This window comes from Moschus berezovskii, chromosome 21 (genome assembly GCF_049115385.1).
Source record: "Moschus berezovskii isolate FMDL1 chromosome 21, NW_MosBer_1.0, whole genome shotgun sequence".
In the NCBI taxonomy this organism is placed as follows: domain Eukaryota; kingdom Metazoa; phylum Chordata; class Mammalia; order Artiodactyla; family Moschidae; genus Moschus; species Moschus berezovskii.
The window spans coordinates 35,323,178-35,342,209 of record NC_142480.1 but is presented as its reverse complement, the minus strand read 5'-3'; the positions used below and the strand labels follow the sequence as shown (position 1 = coordinate 35,342,209).

The window sequence follows — 19,032 nt, the reverse complement described above, 5'->3', positions numbered from 1 at the left end:
GCAGCCCACCAGGCTCCTCCATCCATGGGATTTTCCAGGCAAGAGGACTGGAGTGGCTTGCCATTGCCTTCTCTGGGCTATCATAGAGAAGTACACGAATAAAAAATGTTGGCACGGACATGGAGAAAAGGGAACCCCCCTGCACTGTAAGTGGGGATGTAAGCTGGTTCAGCCACTGTGGAAAGCAGTATGAAAGTTCCTCAAAAAGATAAAAACAGAACTTCCATATGACCCAACAATTCTAATCCTGGGTATATATCCAGAAAAAAACAAAACACTTATTGAAAATGGACATGTACCCCTTCACAACTTACAATAGCTGATATTTGGAAGAAACCCAAGTGCTGATTAACAAATGAATGGATAAAGAAAATGTGGAATACCTATACAATGGAATATTACTTGGCCATCAAAAGAATGAAATCCCACCATTTGCAGCAATGTGGATGAATCTAGAGAATGTGAAGATTAGTGAAATAATTTAGAAGAAAAATTCTATGTATCACTTATATGAGGAATCTAAAAAATATTACAAGTGCATGTATATGCAAAGTTGAAACAGACTCATAGATATGAAAAACAAACTAGTGGTTACCAAAGGGAAGAGGCATTTAGGGGTATGTGACTAAGAGTCACAAACCACTATGTACAAAATAGATATGCAACAAAGATATATTGTACAGCACAGGAAATTATAGCCATTATCTTGTAATAACTTTAAATGGAGTATAATCTGCAAAATACCGAATCATTATGCTATACACCTAAAACAAATAATGTAAATCAACTGCACTTCAATAAAAAGACATAAAAACCTAAAAGCAAAAACAAATAAATGAAAATTTATCTAATTAAATCTGATTTTTCTATAAAAAATAAGCAGAAAAAAATTGAGGGCCATGATCCTTCTAAACAGCAAACAATATTAAGTGCTGTGGTAGAGAAGATCTGGCAGTTTAGCGAAGCCAGATCATATGTCCCTATGTTCTGTGGGACATAGGTGAACCGTACTGCCCATCTCCCTTGAGCGCAGATGTGCCTCGGTCACTGTCACAGCAAATAGGAGGTGAATAATGCTATGGGCCCCATCCAGAGCTGTAACAACCCCCATGCTTGACCATCTAGTTTCTTCCCTTTTCAGGGTTTGGCACAGATGAACATGGGGAACTTGAAAGCATCTTTAGAGGACCGAGTCTGGATCCCTTAACTTTGGGCTGACCATGTAATTTATTGCCCAAACCAGGACACTTGAGAGTGAAAGTGGGCACTGCTCACCGGGAATATTCACTTGGGACTGTCACTGAGCAAGACAGAATTCAGTTGTGCCAGCCATGAAATGCTAAAATTGATCTGTTAGAATAGTCAGTTATCTTGACTAACACATCTGCCAGCTTATTTAACCCTGCCTTTTTCTAACATGGAATTTTTAAAAAATACAATAATTTTATGAATGATACATTTTAAAATAGTGAATAAATTAAAAGCAGAAAGAAGAACAATGTCAGCCTTAATCGCACCATTTAACTGACTACTGTTAACAGATCTATTTCCATCCAGGTTTTTTACATGTTTCTTTTTTATAGGTGTGGTTACAATACATTCAGTTTTGAATCCTACAGTTCATTCAACAAACATTTTCCTCATTTTATTAAAGAAACTGTTAGTGAAGATCATTTGAGAATCTCATGCATATTTTTTAAAAGACAGTTAAGTTATCTAAATCATATATAAATGTTGTAGAAAAATTAGATAAATGGTTATGTAGGAAGGAAAAAAGCCTAAAAGGAAAATGTATGTATAAGAAAATTGACTGTAGTATGTACAGCTCTTAATCTGCTTTTGACTTAAATCTAGTGACCATTCTTTCATGTGGCAACTGTAATTCTGTCATGACTTTAAAATTTCCACTGTTCAAAGTGATGAAAAATTTTAAAAAGCAAATCCCCATTTAATTAGTATTTATTAAGATTTGACTTATGTGACTTTTTTGGGCATTACCTTCTGCACTTTTCCTGGTATAGTTGATGGCTACATCAGATTCTTCTTTTCTTTTCTTTTGTTTTTAAAGGATATTTGCATACAAGGTGTTAAACTGCATTTTCTCAAAGTCTATTCTAAATCTCACTAGTATTGTTTGTGTCAATCCTTTCCAATCATATAAGTAAAGATTATTAATATTTCAATTTGCATTAATTAATTAGTGAGCTTTCACTTTCCCCCAAATGTTTATTCAGTTTTTTAAAATGATTTTCCTATTAATATTCTTAGCCTAGTTTACTTTCTTTTGTTTTCTCTGCCTAGTTTTTGTTCTTCTGTTTTCTTAGAGTAGTGGATAATGTAGATAATAATGACAGCATAATATATAATGCAAGCATGCCGTATTTTGCCATCTCCCTATTTTGGACATTAGTACTGATTCTAATTTGAAGTCTACTATTAAATAATGGTGTGATGAACATTTATGTAAGTAACCCCCCTATACACACACACATTTTAGATCTTATGTAGGTTAAAGTCCTAGAAATAAAAATCACTAGATCAAAGAAAGAAATAATGTAAAAATATTTGGAAATCATTTTTAGGAAATATATAGCCTCAAGCAGTTTCATGATCATGATGCTATAGCATCGTAAGGTAATAGTTTTTCTTCCTAATATATCTCATATTATGTTAAATGATTCCATCAGGCATAAGGGGGGAAGACTAACTCATCAGGCACTGTCTCTTGAGGGCACACATCCTTGCCTGGGGTGGTGGATATCCTTGGCCACTCTGCCTTACTCCCTGGGCTTCTGTGGAGCTCTTCATGACTGGCTTTCTGGGCTCTCTGCATCCCTCCTAAGAGTATCATCATTTACTGCGGGGACCCGAAGTTGTCCCCTGGCTCATGCACACCTTACCCTTTTCTTGTTTACCTTCATGCATACGTTCAGCTCTTTGCTCACCTGTGCCCTTGCTGGTACTGTGAGCTCCAGGGAAGACTTGGCAGATGGATGCAGGGACGGTCTTGTGTGAAAAATAAGTGTTTATTTGTTTGTCACCTTAGTTTACAATATGCTGGATTTTACTTCTCCTATTCATGTGATTTGTTATTCTTTTTAGTGAAGTTTCTTCTCTTCTCAATGTTGATCTCATTAGATTCAGTGTTTGCCCAGTTACCATGAATTCATTCTCAATTCTCTGGTGGTGCTGTTTAAAGGATTCAAGACACCTTCACAATGAACTGTCTTACCATTTAAATGTGGCATCTTGTGGATTTGGAAACGGAGGTTCATGCTCCCACATGTAATATAATAAAAGAGGCTGTTCCAGGGGTCTCTTCCCTCCATCCCTCCCTCCCTCCCTCCACTCCAGACACGGACTCTATGGAGCACAAACTGGAAACCCCAGGACCTGTGGGTCTCCAAGCCTCTTCCAATTTCACATTACCCTTCTGGAATCAGACAAGATTATGCATGTGAAACTCTAATGTGCAAGACAGCTAAAACACAGAGAAAGTAATTATTTTCAAGACAAGATTTCTTCCAGATTCCAAATACAGGTCTATCTGTGCCAAACTGAACTTCCTTGGGGAGGGAGAGGCACCACGGAAATTTAAAGGAAATTTCTTGCCACTAAACCTTTCCTGATGGCAGAGACAGAGCTTGTTATGTGCTAGCACAAAGAGAAAGATCAATATTTGATCTACTGATGGATGCCAGTGTGGTACTTTCCCGCCCAGTGGCCCTGGATCCCTGTGGCTCACAAGGCTTCCATAACCCGGTTGCCAGCAGGGGGAGTCAGAGACCCAGTGCCAGGCCAGGCTGAAAGGGCTGAGGCCTCTCAGTACTGGCCTTGGTGGTGGTTGAGCCCCTGGGGGATGTTGGGCTGGACCCAGGGCCTGAGGTGGCCCTTCCCAGGTGGGAGGTGGGTCCTGGCTCCTCTGATAAGCAGAAGGGACTGCTTGGGAGCTTAGGTATGGCAGGGACACGTGAGGACGAGAATTCTGTTAGGGGGATGAGAGGAAGGGTGGCTCAGACCCAGGTGAGCTGGAAGGGAAAGGAGCTGGCGAGGGGCAGGTGTGGGGCGGTACACAGGGAGCAAGGCTGACCGAGTCTCGTGTTGGGCCTGGGGCAGGGTGTGGAGATGGGACCTGGGTGAGGCTGCGGGTCATCATGGGAGCATCTCAGCCTCCTAAGCTCTAGACAGTCCCGGTATGAGAGCAGCCTGCCCTCACAGGAAAGAGAGAGGCCCTGGAAACAGGAAACTGAGTGCCCATGGCGTGGCCCCCTGACCGGCTAGGTCCTTGGAGTTGTTCTCCTTCCTCTGACCTGTTCTTTGCTAAATTGTTGAGGGGTTGGTGACAGTGTTTGGCTTAGACATTTCTAATACCCAGAGCAGACCATTTTGGGGGAGAGTTTGTCCTTTTTAATGAATTGCCCTTTAGATTCATCCCTGGGAGAAGGCTAAGTACCAAAGAGATGTGGTTGAGAAATCAATGAGATTCTATACAGACAGCATGGGATTTAGGGAGGAGCGAGGGCTAGGGTGGCTTAGTGGTAAAGAATTCGCCTGCCAAGCAGGAGACGCAAGAGATGTGGGTTTGAACCCTGGGTCAGGAAGATCCCCTGGAGAAGGAAATGGCAACCCACTACAGTGTTTGTGCCTGGAAAATCCCGTGGACAGAGGAGCCTGGCAGGCCACAGTCCATGGGGTCGCAAAGAGTGGGAAACGACTTAGTGACTTAACAGAAGCAGAGGGCTAGGGAGGAAGAAGGAAGTAAAACACAGAACTGACAGCAGAGGGTGTCTTGGAGCAGCGTGGTTATGTATTGAGGTGGTTCCATGAATAAATAGGAGTTCAGTCACCATCGCTTTAGAGATCCCATTTATTGTGGCCCTGTGATCCCACTGCCAATCCCTATGGGGTTCTTGCTGCTGCCCCAGGACAATGGTCAGTGCAGAGAAAGGTCAGTCTCAAGCTGCTGTTAGAGGTGCTTCATTGTTCTCTTTATCCAGGGCAGGAAGTGTGAGACCTGGGTGAAGACTCCTGGAGGTATCCCGTTCATCTTTCCATAGGAGAAGGTACCATGGACCACTTTTTTACACACGAGGGGTCCACCGGAGTCGCCCTGTGGGCAGAGAGATAAGGGCTGAGCAGGCCTCCTTGGGGTTCTGTCTTCCCTGCTGCCCGCGCTGGGTGGTCTCAGTCAGGGGCTGTGGGGAAGACCCAGGCCCAGGGAGGCCTGGTCACCTCCCGGTCCTGGGGCTCTAGCCTGACTCTGACTGTTCTTAGCAGCTGGACTCAAGTCTACCTTTCTGTCAATTTTCTCCTGGAAACTCTGGTGATAAGACAGCTGTAGGATGACTGATGCTTTCTGACCCACTCAGGGAAGAAAAGCAAAACATTGGATTCTAGGACCAGGCTGCCAAAGCTCTCAGGTGAGGATGAAGATACGGCCTCTGCCCTACCCATACCTCCTGGGTCTGTGTGCTTAGATGCGGGAAACTGACCTTGAAGCCGGTCTTCACCTTCCTTGGGTCCCCGACACAAATCTGGGTGGCCTGGCTATAGTGCCTGGGGTAGAGGGATTCGCACACATGATCCTCTTGTACCGTCAGCTCTGCCTCCTGCAGGGTGCTGATTGGAGTGCCCAGAGCCACCTGCCCCCAGCCGGCCAGACTGCACACCTGTCCTGGCTTCACCCGGGCCTTGGCCCTGGGCAGACTAAGGGGCTTCACAGCCGACGTCTGCTTGGCCTTTCTCTCCAGCTGATGGGAAGAGACAAGAGTCTGGCTCAGCCGGTGGTCCTCTGGCCTGGATGCCATGATGAGGCCGCATGGACCCCATCTCTCACCTCTCCCCCTGAGACTGGTCAGGAGGCCAGGATGGGAAGGAAGAAAGGGGCAGGAGATCCTGGGAGGGCAATGATCTGATCTCAGGAGGGCGGGGCCAGTGGGGAGTTTTCCTTGCCTGCAATAACATGATGTCATTGGAGAAGTTCTTAGGATTATAATCTGGGTGGTGGACGGCTCTTCTCACCTGGATGACCTGCTGGGTCCCCTCCTGCTGTTTGATGTTGTGGGCCCCCAGGGTGACATTGATTGAGCTGCACAGAGACCAGAGGAGGGGTGTGGGGATCATGGGGTCACCGGAGATACAGCCCAGGAGCTGTGGCAGGCAGCTGACACCAGGGCAGGGCAGCAGCTAAGGGGGAATTGAGGTGACAGACGGTCCTGGGGCTGAGTGACTCTGGGCCCTGTGCTTCTTAGTGACCTGAGGGCAGGGCTCTCAGTAGTTTTCTCAGCAATACTGTGAAGTGACTCTGAGTTTGGGTTTTGGCTCTCACTGCACACTATCATCCTTCTCTGATGCTTTATTTGGCCATTGTGGGTCAACCCTTCTCAATCCTGTCTCTTGCTCTTACCTCCGATGCACTGACCTCAAAACTTTACTTGTCCTGTTTCTCAACTTTTCATCAACCTAGTCCTGCTCATAAGATGGCTTGTTTGATGAGCTCTTGTGGTCCTGATATCCAGGATCCTGGGGTGAAGGAGGGGTACCCCTGGGCTCAGCTCCTGGGGAGAGGATGGGTCCATGTCCAGGCCTCAGGTAGGGTAGGCTGTCTACTGCCCCTCACCTTCCTCTGCAGTGAGCAGCTGTCAGAACAAAGTCCTTTTGTATGAGGACACCGCCACACCTCTTCCAACTCTTCTCACCCAGAAACTGAACCAAAGCCATGTAGGGGCGGGAGTGGGGCTTAGCCTCGTGGCCCCCAATGATCTCCTCTGAAAGAAAAGGCTGAAAGATGGGGAGATGGGAGAGGCTATGGTTAAAAGGGAGGTTCGGGAAGGTGGCCGTCAAGGTGGGTCGACAGTGCCCGACATTCACTAGGGGAGAGCCCCCAGGTTCTCACTGTAGTGGGATAACCTTTTCTGAACCCCAAACCTCAGTATTGTTCTCCATGACCTGATTCACACACACATATGCAGGGGCCTGAGACTGCCTTCCAGAGGGTGGAGCCCAGAAGATCGTGGATGGGACCCCCTGATGAGCCCTCATTCTCATGGAGTCTCCTGGACCCCTCTGAGCCTCTACTAGCATCCTGATTGGTGCCATTTTCTAATAATCCACCTATGAGTTTATGGAGTTGGTTTTTCTAAAATCCTCATGTCCTAGGGCATAATGCATCCCAGGATCTCAGTAAATGTCTCAGCTTTTGGCTAAGGTTTGGTGGGGACAGTACTGGTGGGATTTAAGACCACAGGTATGCAGGGAGGGACACTGCCAAAGACAGTGGGGCAGAAAATGAACAGCTTGGGGCCTGGGGAAGAGTAAAGACACCCAGAGAGCTTTGGCTGCTTTCATGTAGCCATTCCTGACCAATCACACCCTGGGCTCCTCTCCTGGGCAGGAGTGAAGGGTGGGGGAAACTGACAAGTTTCTCTGGCTCTTAAGCTGGGTCCACTGCTGATTCCTGTACTGTGGCTGGTTTGTCTGAGTTGTCCTTTCCTGGCTGGAGTGAGGAATTTTACTTACTTGTGTGTTGTAGCTTCACATCCTCCAACAAATGCACAACCCATTTTGCCGGTGGTGAGAGAGAGGCTAAGAGCTACAAAAGCTTTTAGTGAAAGCTTGCTTCCTGCCATCCCTCCTTGCTGAGTGTCTATGCAGCATCGAACTTGTAGTCTCGGTTGGGATGGGAGCTGGTTCAGAAATTGGAGCTGAGAAGAAACGCCAGAATGGCGGGAGGTTTAGTGAGATGAGTTCCACCCTCAGGAATGGGGACGGTCACTCACCTGTCCCAGCCCAGGAGGCAGAAGAAAGGCCATCAGGAGCAGGAGTGGCTGCATCTTCCAGAAGGTCTGCCCAGTCAGAGCTGCTGGGGTTTCTTCCTTCCAGACACAAAGCACAGGGGAAGGAAGGAGGGGAGGCTCAGTGCCCCCACAGACCTCCCAGAGCTGTGCTCGCCCAGCCGGGTGTGAGCACGCCACGTGTGCCCATGTTCTCTGCTGTGGGATAGGTGAGAACGGCAGTCACCACGCTTGCAATCCCGCTGTGAGTCACAAAGCAAGAGGAACAACAAGAAAGTGGAGGCTGAGGTGCAGCCAGGGGAGGAGCTGGGTCTCCAGCAGCCCTCAGTGACCGAATCGAGAGTCCCTTCATTTCTCCACTCTTGGGTCTTTGATTCTGGGGAAAGCATGAAGAATTACCCAATAGGTGAGGTTCAGGGATAACAGCGACGTGGCTCCTGTACTTGAGAAGCTCAGGGGGCTGGAGGGGACCTAGAATCTGTGGGTAGAGAAGACATGGGTGAGGACTGTGGCGTGGGGCTCTACTTGGGGCCAAGTGTGAGGCAGAGGCTGGACTTCCTTTAGGAGCAGAGAGACCTGGACTCACCCAAGTGCCCTAACATCAACCCATTTCCTAGTTTGCCAGGGTTCCAGCCTCACATTTTTGGAGGATTTAGAATCTCTTGTTTAAATATAAGTATTCTGTAACAAAGAGAGCCTTTCTTATCCAAAAATTTTGAACAAAGTTCCTGAACTTGATATTCACTGAACCAGAAACAAACCATCACTGGATCCTTCGCAATGAGGGACATGATTGCGTTGTGCTGAGGTATCCAGCACCCCTCAAGCTGAGATGGAGGCTGTCCCACCTGAATCAGGGTGTTTGTGAGTCCGGAGGGGCTTCCTCTCCAGAAATGCTGGTGACTAGTGAAGGGGAAACAGATGCCGGTCATCTAATACTTACTCCCCCCTAAGTATTTCCTGTCCAGAGTCCAGAGAGCCACGTCTCAGATGTCTCTGGGCCAGGGCATCCTAAACATGTGCAGATGACTCCAACACTCTCACCATTATGAGGACAGAAGAAAGAGGAATGGAAATGATGGCATGAGAAGTTCTAAACAACCCAATCCCCAGTGAGTTGAAGCAAGAGCATCTTATGAATAAATAGAAAAACAGTGGAAGGAAATATGCTTAAGCATTAATGTTGATGATCTGGGGGTGGTGGAACTGCACTTTGTTTACTTTTCTTATCCATATGTTCTGTATTTAGTTGTCTTTCTATGATGAATGGGCAGAGGAGCCTGGAGGGTGACAGTCCATAGGGTCACAAAGAATTGGACACAGCTGAAGTAACTTAGCACACTTGCATGCACCATGTAGAATGTGTTCCATTTATGAGGAATATATTTTGATGAATATGTGTTACTTTCTACCGGAACATACTTTGCAATAGTTGAAGCTCATTCTCCATTCAAATGTTCAGCAAACTACTTCTCTTAAGCCCTCTATAAGCTGCATTCTAAAACCTGAGGTTGCTTTCCTGAACCTTGCCTCAAAACTTCAGCAATTGATTAAAAAAAAAATACAGGAAGAAATGTACCCAATAACTGTAGGCTATAGACACTCTTTGAAACTTTAGGATACCTTGAAACCAATGATTTTGTTTATAGTGAGTTTCCTTTGGAGATAAATATATTTATACACAAACACACGTGGGAATGATGAAGGTGGGGAGCGTGGCTCAGCCCAAGGTGGAAGAGCTCCCTCAAAGTCACTTGGGGCTGAAGGAGGATGTACCCTCAGGACACCAGAGGCTGCACAGAGCCCTGGGCCCAGGACTCCAAGACAAGGCTGTGACAGGCCCTCAAGCTGGGCCTAGGAATACTGAAGGCCTCCAGAAACTTTCTCAGACTTCTGAGCTCTGCCTGCTCTGATGCAGCGAGGGATCACTTCAGGGGGTGAGTTACACCTTGGTAAACCTCCCCCATTTCTGTTAGGGTGGACAAGAGCACCCCTGCTTCAACCCTCAACCTCAGGTGGCCCTCCTTCCAAATCTGGATTCTCTTCTGTGGCCCCCTGGGCACTGGGATGCGGGATAGGAGAGCAGGTGTGGACGAGGAGGAGGGCGTGTGGACGAGACACGAGGGTTGTCAAGAAGAGGGTCGTGTGTTCCTGAGAGGGCTCTCCCTTCTCTGATGGAGCTCACGGGCAGCCTGCAGAGGGAGATGGCACTGGGGACATGTGACTGGAGGGAGCTGGCTGTCGGTGCAGCAGGAGTTTTTATTCCACAGTTGGAACAGGGTGGTGTCTTGGAGGCGGAAGCCAGTAACAGATTAGAACTATGCACAGGTCAGACACGGCAGGTGCTGAATGAATGTGTTTAAGTAAGTAAAGGAGGAATCCATTTCTGCTCAAGAGATGGAAGTTTATTAAGTTTCAGGCAGCCTAGCTTCTAACCACTTTGCCCAGTGCCTCCCTCCCAGGGAAGATGGACAGATCAGTCCTGGGAGAAACCTCAGTCTGGTCCCTGAAGTTCGTACTGTTTCATTGTTTTTTGGATCCAAGGCAGAAAGCTTGAGATTCTGGTGAAGATCCTTGGAGGTGTCCCATCATTTTTTCCATAGGACACGATACCCTGGGCCACACTCTTACACACAAGCGGGCCCCCAGAGTCACCCTGTGGGCAGAGAGGGCAAGGGTTGAGCTTACCTTCTTCAGATCTGTTCTCCCTGCCACCCTAGGGTGGGTGGTCTCTGTTAGGGGCCCTGGCTGATATAAGGGTCTTGTTGGTCTTGAGTTTCAATCTGACCCTGACAATCCACCTCCTCCCACAGGAAGTCTCTGCCCATATGTGACTTTGAGGCAATGTCCATCCCCCTGGGACACCAGATAGACACTGGAAAGGAGGACAGGTTGGGGACACAGGGACAGAGTTCGTTCCCATGGCCCTGGATCCAAAGACCAAGGCTTTGCACGGATAATACTGGGGATCTCACCTTAAAGGAACTCTTCCTCTTTCTTGGGTCCCCTGCACATATCTGGGTGGTGGTGCTGTAAGATTTGTAGAGAGAGGTGCATTCCTCGGCCCTTTGGACTTCAAGCTCTACCTCCTGTAGTTTATTTGGGCGGGACATATCCACGCCAAGACGCCCCCAGCCAGCCACACTGCATAGCATCCCTGGATTCACCTTATCCCTGTCCCTGGGCAGACTGATGGGGCTCACAGCAGTGGTCACATTTGCCTTCCTCATCAGCTGAAAGCAGAGGAAAGACTTTCTTACCTACTGATGGCCAACAGAGATTGCAGGACAGTCGTGGGGTTGCCTTCTTCACAGCCCTGAGACCACAGAAGGGGTCATACAGGAGGACGGTCTGGAATGAGATCATGGGGGATGCAGAACCCCAGGAAGGAAGTGTCCTGGAGTCAGTGCAGCCACGTGTCCCACCTGCAGTAACATGATGTCATTGACCAAAGTCTTAGCATTATAGTGTGGGTGCGGGATGGCTTTTCTCACTGGGATGAACTGCTGGGTCCTCTCTCGTTCCATGATGTTGTGGGCCCCCAGGGTGACGTTGATTGAGCTGCACAGAGAGCAGAGAGGGAAAGGGAGTCATAGGAGACACAGGCCAGGAACCTGAAGGAATGCTTGGGACAGGGCAGGACTTAGGGAGGGGAGAATTCTAGGCGATGGGTCCTGGAGCTGAGCATCTCTGTGCTGTCTGCTTCCTGGCAACCTGGGCAGGGTAGTAGTTCCTGGAGTCCGCGGAGGGTGTTCAATCCTGCACAAGTTTGACTGTGTCTAGGAAAATGTGAATTTTTCACATGTGCACTCTGGGCTCCAGGCACAACATTGGCTTCCTTCCATATTATGTTGGATCAGACCCTCTCTCCAGGAGTCATTGGCATTGACCTGTTGCTCTCTTGCCAAAACTCACCTGTCCTCCGAAGAGCTTCTTACCTTACCGGGTGGTCCAGGTCGGCAACCCCTGAGAAGAGGGTTCCCTGGGAGGGCTCAACAGAGGGTGGGGACCCAGCACTGCTCCTTACCTTCCCTGGCAGTGAGCTGCTGTCAGCACGAAGTCCTCACGCACGAGGAAACCCCCACAGATCAAAATGTTCTCTGGAGTCTGTATTCGAAGATATGCCATGTAGGGACGGGAGTGAGGCTTGGCCTCACGGCCCCCGATGATTTTCCCTGAAAGAAAGATTCCAGCCTGCCCGCTGTGCTCATGGAGCCAAGGGTGGAGAGGGGAGATGGGTCCAGATTTGCTTGTTTTTGACCTGAGTTAGAAAAGTTCCTGAAGATGGGCCAGAGCGAGGGTGTGCTTGAGTGTCGCATCTAAGCAGGTCTGTCCATGTGGGGAGGGTCTGGGCCTCTGAGGGTGAGACCGTTACTCACCTGCCTCCCCAGTGGGGGACAGAAGAAGGGCCGCCAGGAGCAGGAGCAGGACCATCTCTGCAGGAAAGCTGCCCAGATCTGAGCGGCTGCTACTTCCCTCTGGTCTTTTAACCAGAGTCTCCTCCCATGTTGTGGCTTTTATCACTTGAGATTTCTCTGAAGTCTCACACCTCTGTCTGATTAGGTCCTGGGGTCTGAGTGGAGCATGTACTTTGTGGTCACTACAGAAGCACCCATAAGCTCTTGGCTTAGTGGCATCACTCAGCAGAAAACAAGAAAATCACTACAAGTAGAAGCAGTGAAACACTGTATCAACAAATACCAGATCTTTGAGCCCAAGCATTCTGGGTCCCATGATGAGAGATTCATGACATAGGATGTCTTCATTTCTGTGGTTCTCTTTGATCACCAGGGTGATTGTGTACTGAGGCCTCTCTGTATGAGAAATTTGAAGATAAGATCTCTCACTTCTGGTGGAGGGGGTGAAACCGTCAGGGTCAAACAAGGATGGTAAACCATGGTGTGTGATATACAGGATGGTGTGTGAGAGTGATGCTGGAGAGATTATTCCAGTTAGTAAAGACTGAGTATTAAAAAAAAAAAAAACCAGCAACATTGTTTTACCCATGGATCTGCATTTTGGTCAGGATACCATTTGGACAGCACTCCTCTGCTGCTCTTGGTATCAGGGAGGTTTGAAGCCTGGATGCTGAATTGCATGGTCTCCCTCACACATACCCAGTGGATGGTGCTGGCTGTTCACTGGGCATGTTGGTTTCTTTCCATGAGGCACCTCAAGTCATCTCTGTTTCTGGGACTGTCAGTCTCCCTCACACATGACATGTTGGCTTTCTCCCAAATAAGCATCTACTAAGAAACAAGCCAGGCACAAACTGGGCTCTTTTAATTACCTAAATTTTGATGTCCTATGGCATCTATTCTACCATATCCCTCTGTTTGAGGCAATCAAGAGCTCCCAGCAGATTAAAAAGGAAGGGCCCTAGATTTCATCTCCCAGCAGGAGTTTTGTAGTCAAGGAAGAAGAGCCTGTGGGATGGGAGTTCCATGTGAAGTTAGAATGGATGCCAGGGAGGCAAAGCAGAATTCCCCCACCACTACCCAAAGAATGGCATTCTGATGTCTCTATAGAATTTGCTAACCAAATTATCCTGGTCATGTCCACATAATGGAAAAGGTGGAGAGAGTCATGTAATTGAAAACATCATGGGGCCTAAACACCTTGATCTCAAGTCTATTCTAAAGCAATGAAACCTTTGATTAAGAAACAAAGCCCACTGTCAATATGGATTCTGGCAGGGGAGCCACAGTTAACCAGGGCATGGTGTCCAAGCCAAGCCCACGTGGGGTGAGACTGTGCCCACACCTGGCCTCTCTCCTGTGTGGACACACTTCTCACCCTACACCCTGCACTGGGTATCCTGGCTCAGGTAACAGAATACGTGTGAGGTGGAGATTCAATGTCCAAGTGGGATCAGGAGGGTGTTCACACAAGGGATGGGTGGTTTCTTTTTTTTTTTTTTTATTTCTAAAAAAGAATTTTATTAAAAAAGCACAAATGCAAAGAAATGAACAGAGGAAAATTTATGCGTCGAACCTGGACTGGTCACTTATGATAACATACATGCCACAACTCCATTGTCTCCAATCATTCCACCTTCACCCTCTCCCACAGAGTCCCAAAGACTGTTCTAAATGCCTATGTCTCTTTTGCAGTCTCTTATACAGGGTTCAGGTTACCATCTTTCTAAATTCCATATATATGCGTTAATATACGGTATTGATGTTCTTCTTTCTGGCTTACCTCACTCTGTATAATTGGCTCCAATTTCATCCACCTCATTAAAACCGATTCAAATGCATTCTTTTTGATGGCTGAGAAATACTCCATTGTGTATATGTACCAAAGCTTTCTTATCCATTCATCTGCAGATGGACATCTAGGTTGCTTCCATGTCCTGGCTATTATAAACAGTGCTGCAATGAACATTGGAGTACATGTGTCTCTTTCAATTCTGGTTTCCTCGGTGTGTATGCCCAGGAGTGCGATCGCTGGATCATATGGCAATTCTATTTCCAGTTTTCTGAGGAATCTCCACACTGTTCTCCATAGTGGCTATACTAGTTTGCATTCCCACCAACAGTGCAAGAGGGTTCCCTTCTCTCCACACCCTCTCCAGCACTTATGGAGTAGACTTTTGGATAGCAGCCATTCTGACTGGTGTGAAATGGTATCTCATTGTGGTTTTGATTTGCATTTCTCTGATGATGAGGGATGTTGAGCATTTTTTCATGTGTTTATTAGCCATCTTTATGTCTTCTTTGGAGAAATGTCTGTTTAGTTCTTTGGCCCATTTTTTGATTGGGTCACTTAGTTTTCTGGAATTAAGCTGCAGGAGCTGCTTGTATAATTTGGAGATTAATCCTTTATCAGTTGCTTCATTTGCTATTATTGTCTCCCATTCTGAAGGCTGTCTTCTCACCTTGCTTAGAGTTTCCTTTGCTGTGCAGAAGCTTTTGATTTTAATTAGGTCCCATTTGTTTATTTTTGCTTTTATTTCCAATATTCTGGGAGGTGGGTCTTGGAGGATCCTGCTGTGATTTATGTCGGAGAGTGTTTTGCCTACGTTCTCCTCTAGGAGTTTTATAGTTTCTGGTCTTACATTTAGATCTTTAATCAATTTTGAGTTTATTTTGGTGTATGGTGTTAGGAAGTATTCTAGTTTCATTCTTTTACAAGTGGCTGACCAGTTTTCCCAGCACCACTTGTTAAAGAGACTGTCTTTTCTCCATTTTATATTCTTGCCTCCTTTGTCGAAGATAAGGTGTCCATAGGAGCGTGGGTTTATCTCTGGGCTTTCTATTTTGTTCCATTGATCTATATTTCTGTCTTTATGCCAGTACCATACTGTCTTGATGACTGTGGCTTTGTAATAGAGCCTGAAGTCCGGCAGGTTAATTCCCCCAGTTCCATTCTTCTTCCTCAAGATTGCTTTGGCTATTCGAGGTTTTTTGTATTTCCATACAAATTGTGAGATTATTTGTTCTAGTTCTGTGAAAAATATTGTTGGTAGCTTGATAGGGATTGCATTGAATGTATAAATTACTTTGGCTAGTATACTCATTTTTACAATATTTATTCTTCCAATCCACGAACACGGTATATTTCTCCATCTATTCATGTCCTCTTTGATTACTTTCACTAGTGTTTTATAGTTTTCTATGTACAAGTCTTTTGTTTCCTTAGGTAGATATATTCCTAAGTATTTAATTCTTTTCGTTGCAACAGTGAATGGAATGGTTTCCTTAATTTCTCTTTCTATTTTCTCATTATTAGTGTATAGGAATGCAAGGGATTTCTGTGTGTTGATTTTATATCCTGCAACTTTACTGTATTCATTGATTAGCTCTAGTAGTTTTCTGGTAGAGTCTTTAGGGTTTTCTGTGTAGAGGATCATGTCATCAGTGAACAGTGGAAGCTTTACTTCTTCTTTTCCAATTTGTATTCCTTTTATGTCTTTTTCTGCTCTGATTGCTGTGGCCAAAACTTCCAGAACTATGTTGAAGAGTAGTGGTGAGAGTGGGCACCCTTGTCTTGTTCCTGACTTTAGGGGAAATGCTTTCAGTTTTTCACCATTGAGGATAATGTTTGCTGTGGGTTTGTCATATATAGCTTTTATTATGTTGAGGTATGTCCCTTCAATTCCCACTTTCTGGAGAGTTTTTATCAAAAATGGATGTTGAATTTTGTCGAAGGCTTTCTCTGCATCTATTGAGATAATCATATGATTTTTATTTTTCAGTTTGTTAATGTGGTGTATTACGTTGATTGATTTGCGGATATTGAAGAATCCTTGCATTCCTGGGATAAAGCCCACTTGGTCATGATGTATGATCTTCTTAATGTGTTGTTGGATTCTGATTGCTAGAATTTTGTTAAGGATTTTTGCATCTATGTTCATCAGTGATATTGGCCTGTAGTTTTCTTTTTTTGTGGGGTCTTTACCAGGTTTTGGGATTAGGGTGATGGTGGCCTCATAGAATGAGTTTGGAAGTTTCCCTTCCTCAGCTATTTTCTGGAAGAGTTTGAGTAGAATAGGTGTTAGCTCTTCTCTAAATTTTTGGTAGAATTCAGCTGTGAAGCCGTCTGGACCTGGGCTTTTGTTTGCTGGGAGATTTTTGATTACAGTTTCAATTTCCGTGCTTGTGATGGGTTTGTTCAGATTTTCTATTTCTTCCTGGTTCAGTTTTAGAAAGTTGTACTTTTCTAGGAATTTGTCCATTTCTTCCAGGTTATTCATTTTATTGCCATATAATTGCTGATAGTATTCTCTAATAATCCTTTGTATTTCTGTGTTGTCAGTTGTGATCTCTCCATTTTCATTTCTAATTTTATTGATTTGGTTCTTCTCCCTTTGTTTCTTGATGAGTCTGGCTAGTGGTTTGTCAATTTTATTCACCTTCTCAAAGAACCAGCTTTTGGCTTTGTTGATTTTTGCTATGGTCTCTTTTGTTTCTTTTGCATTTATCTCTGCCCTAATTTTTATGATTTCCATCCTTCTACTGACCCTGGGGTTCTTCATTTCTTCCTTTTCTAGTTGCTTTAGATGTAGAGTTAGGTTATTTAGTTGACTTTTTTCTTGTTTCTTGAGGTATGCCTGTATTGTTATGAACTTCCCCCTTAGCACTGCTTTTACAGTGTCCCAGAGGTTTTGGGTTGTTGTGTTTTCATTTTCATTCATTTCTATGCATATTTTGATGTCTCTTTTGATTTCTTCTATGATTAGTTCATTATTCAGCAGCGTGTTGTTCAGCCTCCATATGTTGGCACTTTTAACAGTTATTCTCCTGTAATTGAGATCTAATCTTACTGCATTGTGGTCAGAAAAGATGCTTGGAATGATTTCAATTTTTTTGAATTTACCAAGGCTAGATTTATGTCCCAGGATGTGATCTATCCTGGAAAAGGTTCCGTGTGCGCTTGAGAAAAAGGTGAAATTCATTGTTTTGGGGTGAAATGTCCTATAGATATCTATTAGGTCTAACTCTTCTATTATATCATTTAAAGATTGTGTTTCCTTGTTAATTTTCTGTTTAGTTGATCTATCCATAGATGTAAGTGGGGTGTTAAAATCTCCCACTATTATTGTGTTATTGTTAATTTCCCCTTTCATACTTGTTAGTAATTGTCTTACATATTGCGGTGCTCCTATGTTAGGTGCATAAATATTTATAATTGTTATATCTTCTTCTTGGATTGATCCTTTGATCATTATGTAGTTTCCTTCTTTGTCTCGTTTCACAGCCTTTGTTTTAAAGTCTATTTTATCTGATATGAGTATTGCTACTCCTGCTTTCTTTTGGTCTCTATTTGCATGGACTATCTTTTTCCAGCCCTTCACTTTCAGTCTGTATGCGTCCCTCGTTTTGAGGTGGGTCTCTTGTAGACAACATATATGGGGGTTTTGTTTTTGTATCCATTCAGCCAGCCTTTGTCTTTTGGTTGGGGCATTCAACCCATTTACGTTTAAGGTAATTATTGATAAGTACGATCCCGTAGCCATTTTCTTTATTGCTTTGGGTTCAAGTTTATACACTCTTTCTGTGATTCCTGTCTATAGAAGATCCTTTAGCATTTGTTGGAGAGCTGGTTTGGTGATGCTGAATTCCCTCAGCTTTTGCTTATCTGTAAAGCTTTTGATTTCTCCTTCATATTTGAATGAGATCCTTGCTGGGTATAGTAATCTGGGCTGTAGGTTATTTTCTTTCATCACTTTAAGTATATCTTGCCACTCCCTTCTGGCCTGAAGAGTCTCTGTTGAAAGATCAGCTGTTATCCTTATGGGAATCCCCTTGAGTGTTATTTGCTGCTTTTCCCTTGCTGCTTTTAATATTTGTTCTTTGTGTTTGATCTTTGTTAATTTGATTAATATGTGTCTTGGAGTATTTTGCCTTGGGTTTATCCTGTTGGGGACTCTCTGGATTTCTTGGACTTGGGTGATTATTTCTTTCCCTATTTTAGGGAAGTTTTCAACTATTATCTCCTCAAGTATTCTCTCATGGTCTTTCTTTTTGTCTTCTTCTTCTGGGACTCCTATGATTCGAACGTTGGAGCGTTTAACATTGTCCCAGAGGTCTCTAATATTGTCCTCATTTCTTTTAATTCGTTTTTCTTTTTTCCTCTCTGTTTCATTTATTTCTACAATTCTATCTTCTAGTTCGCTTATCCTGTCTTCTGCCTCTGTTATTCTACTGTTTGTTCCCTCCAGAGTGTTTCTGATCTCATCTATTGCATTATTCATTGTATATTGACTCTTTTTTATTTCCTCTAAGTCCTTATTAAATCTTTCTTCCATCTTCTCAATCCTTTTCTCCAGGTTATTTATCTGTAACTCCATTTTACTTTCAAGATTTTGAATCATTTTCACCATCAAAATTCGAAATTCTTTATCAGGTAGATTCCCTATATCTTCTTCTTTTGTTTGTGTTGGTGGGCAATTATCTTGTTCCTTTACTTGCTGGGTATTTCTCTGCCTCTTCATCTTGCTTATATTGCTTTGCTTGGGTTGTCCTTTCCCTCTTCTTGCAGTTTGTGGAGTTCTCTTTATTATGTAGTTTCTTCGCTGTGTGTGGGGTTGGACAGGTGACTTGTCCGGGTTCCCTGGTTAGGGAAGCATGTGTCAGTGTTCTGGTGGGTGGAGCTGGATTTCTTCTCTTTCCTTTAGAAGACAATGGGCTACTTTTCTGGGAGCCTGATGTCCTCTGCCAGTATTCAGAAGTTGTTTTGTGGACTTTACTCCACGTTCAAATGTTCTTCTGATGAATTTGTGGGGAAGAAAGTG

General features: G+C 44.8%; 2 protein-coding genes across 4 annotated transcripts; both read right to left on the bottom strand.

Annotated features, from left to right (window-relative positions):
• Positions 1 to 4,849: 4,849 nt before the first annotated feature.
• On the bottom strand, positions 4,850 to 8,060 carry LOC129550477 (granzyme H-like). 3 transcript variants are annotated; one of them, XM_055418176.2, is made up of 5 exons: positions 7,779 to 8,060; positions 6,620 to 6,780; positions 5,953 to 6,088; positions 5,493 to 5,750; positions 4,850 to 5,110 (listed from the first exon to the last, which is right to left on the bottom strand). In XM_055418176.2, the coding sequence occupies exons 1-5, from the start codon at positions 7,830 to 7,832 to the stop codon at positions 4,967 to 4,969; spliced, it is 753 nt and encodes a 250-aa protein (XP_055274151.1). In that variant the 5' UTR covers positions 7,833 to 8,060; the 3' UTR covers positions 4,850 to 4,966. The 3 variants fall into 3 exon arrangements, with proteins under 3 accessions (XP_055274151.1, XP_055274152.1, XP_055274153.1); XM_055418177.2 differs by having other exon boundaries at positions 6,022 to 6,088; XM_055418178.2 differs by lacking the exon at positions 7,779 to 8,060 and adding an exon at positions 7,519 to 7,770.
• Positions 8,061 to 10,176: 2,116 nt separating this feature from the next.
• Positions 10,177 to 12,318, bottom strand: LOC129550480 (mast cell protease 1A-like). The gene is made up of 5 exons (XM_055418180.2): positions 12,173 to 12,318; positions 11,821 to 11,968; positions 11,219 to 11,354; positions 10,769 to 11,026; positions 10,177 to 10,449 (listed from the first exon to the last, which is right to left on the bottom strand). The coding sequence occupies exons 1-5, from the start codon at positions 12,225 to 12,227 to the stop codon at positions 10,288 to 10,290; spliced, it is 759 nt and encodes a 252-aa protein (XP_055274155.2). The 5' UTR covers positions 12,228 to 12,318; the 3' UTR covers positions 10,177 to 10,287.
• Positions 12,319 to 19,032: the final 6,714 nt, after the last annotated feature.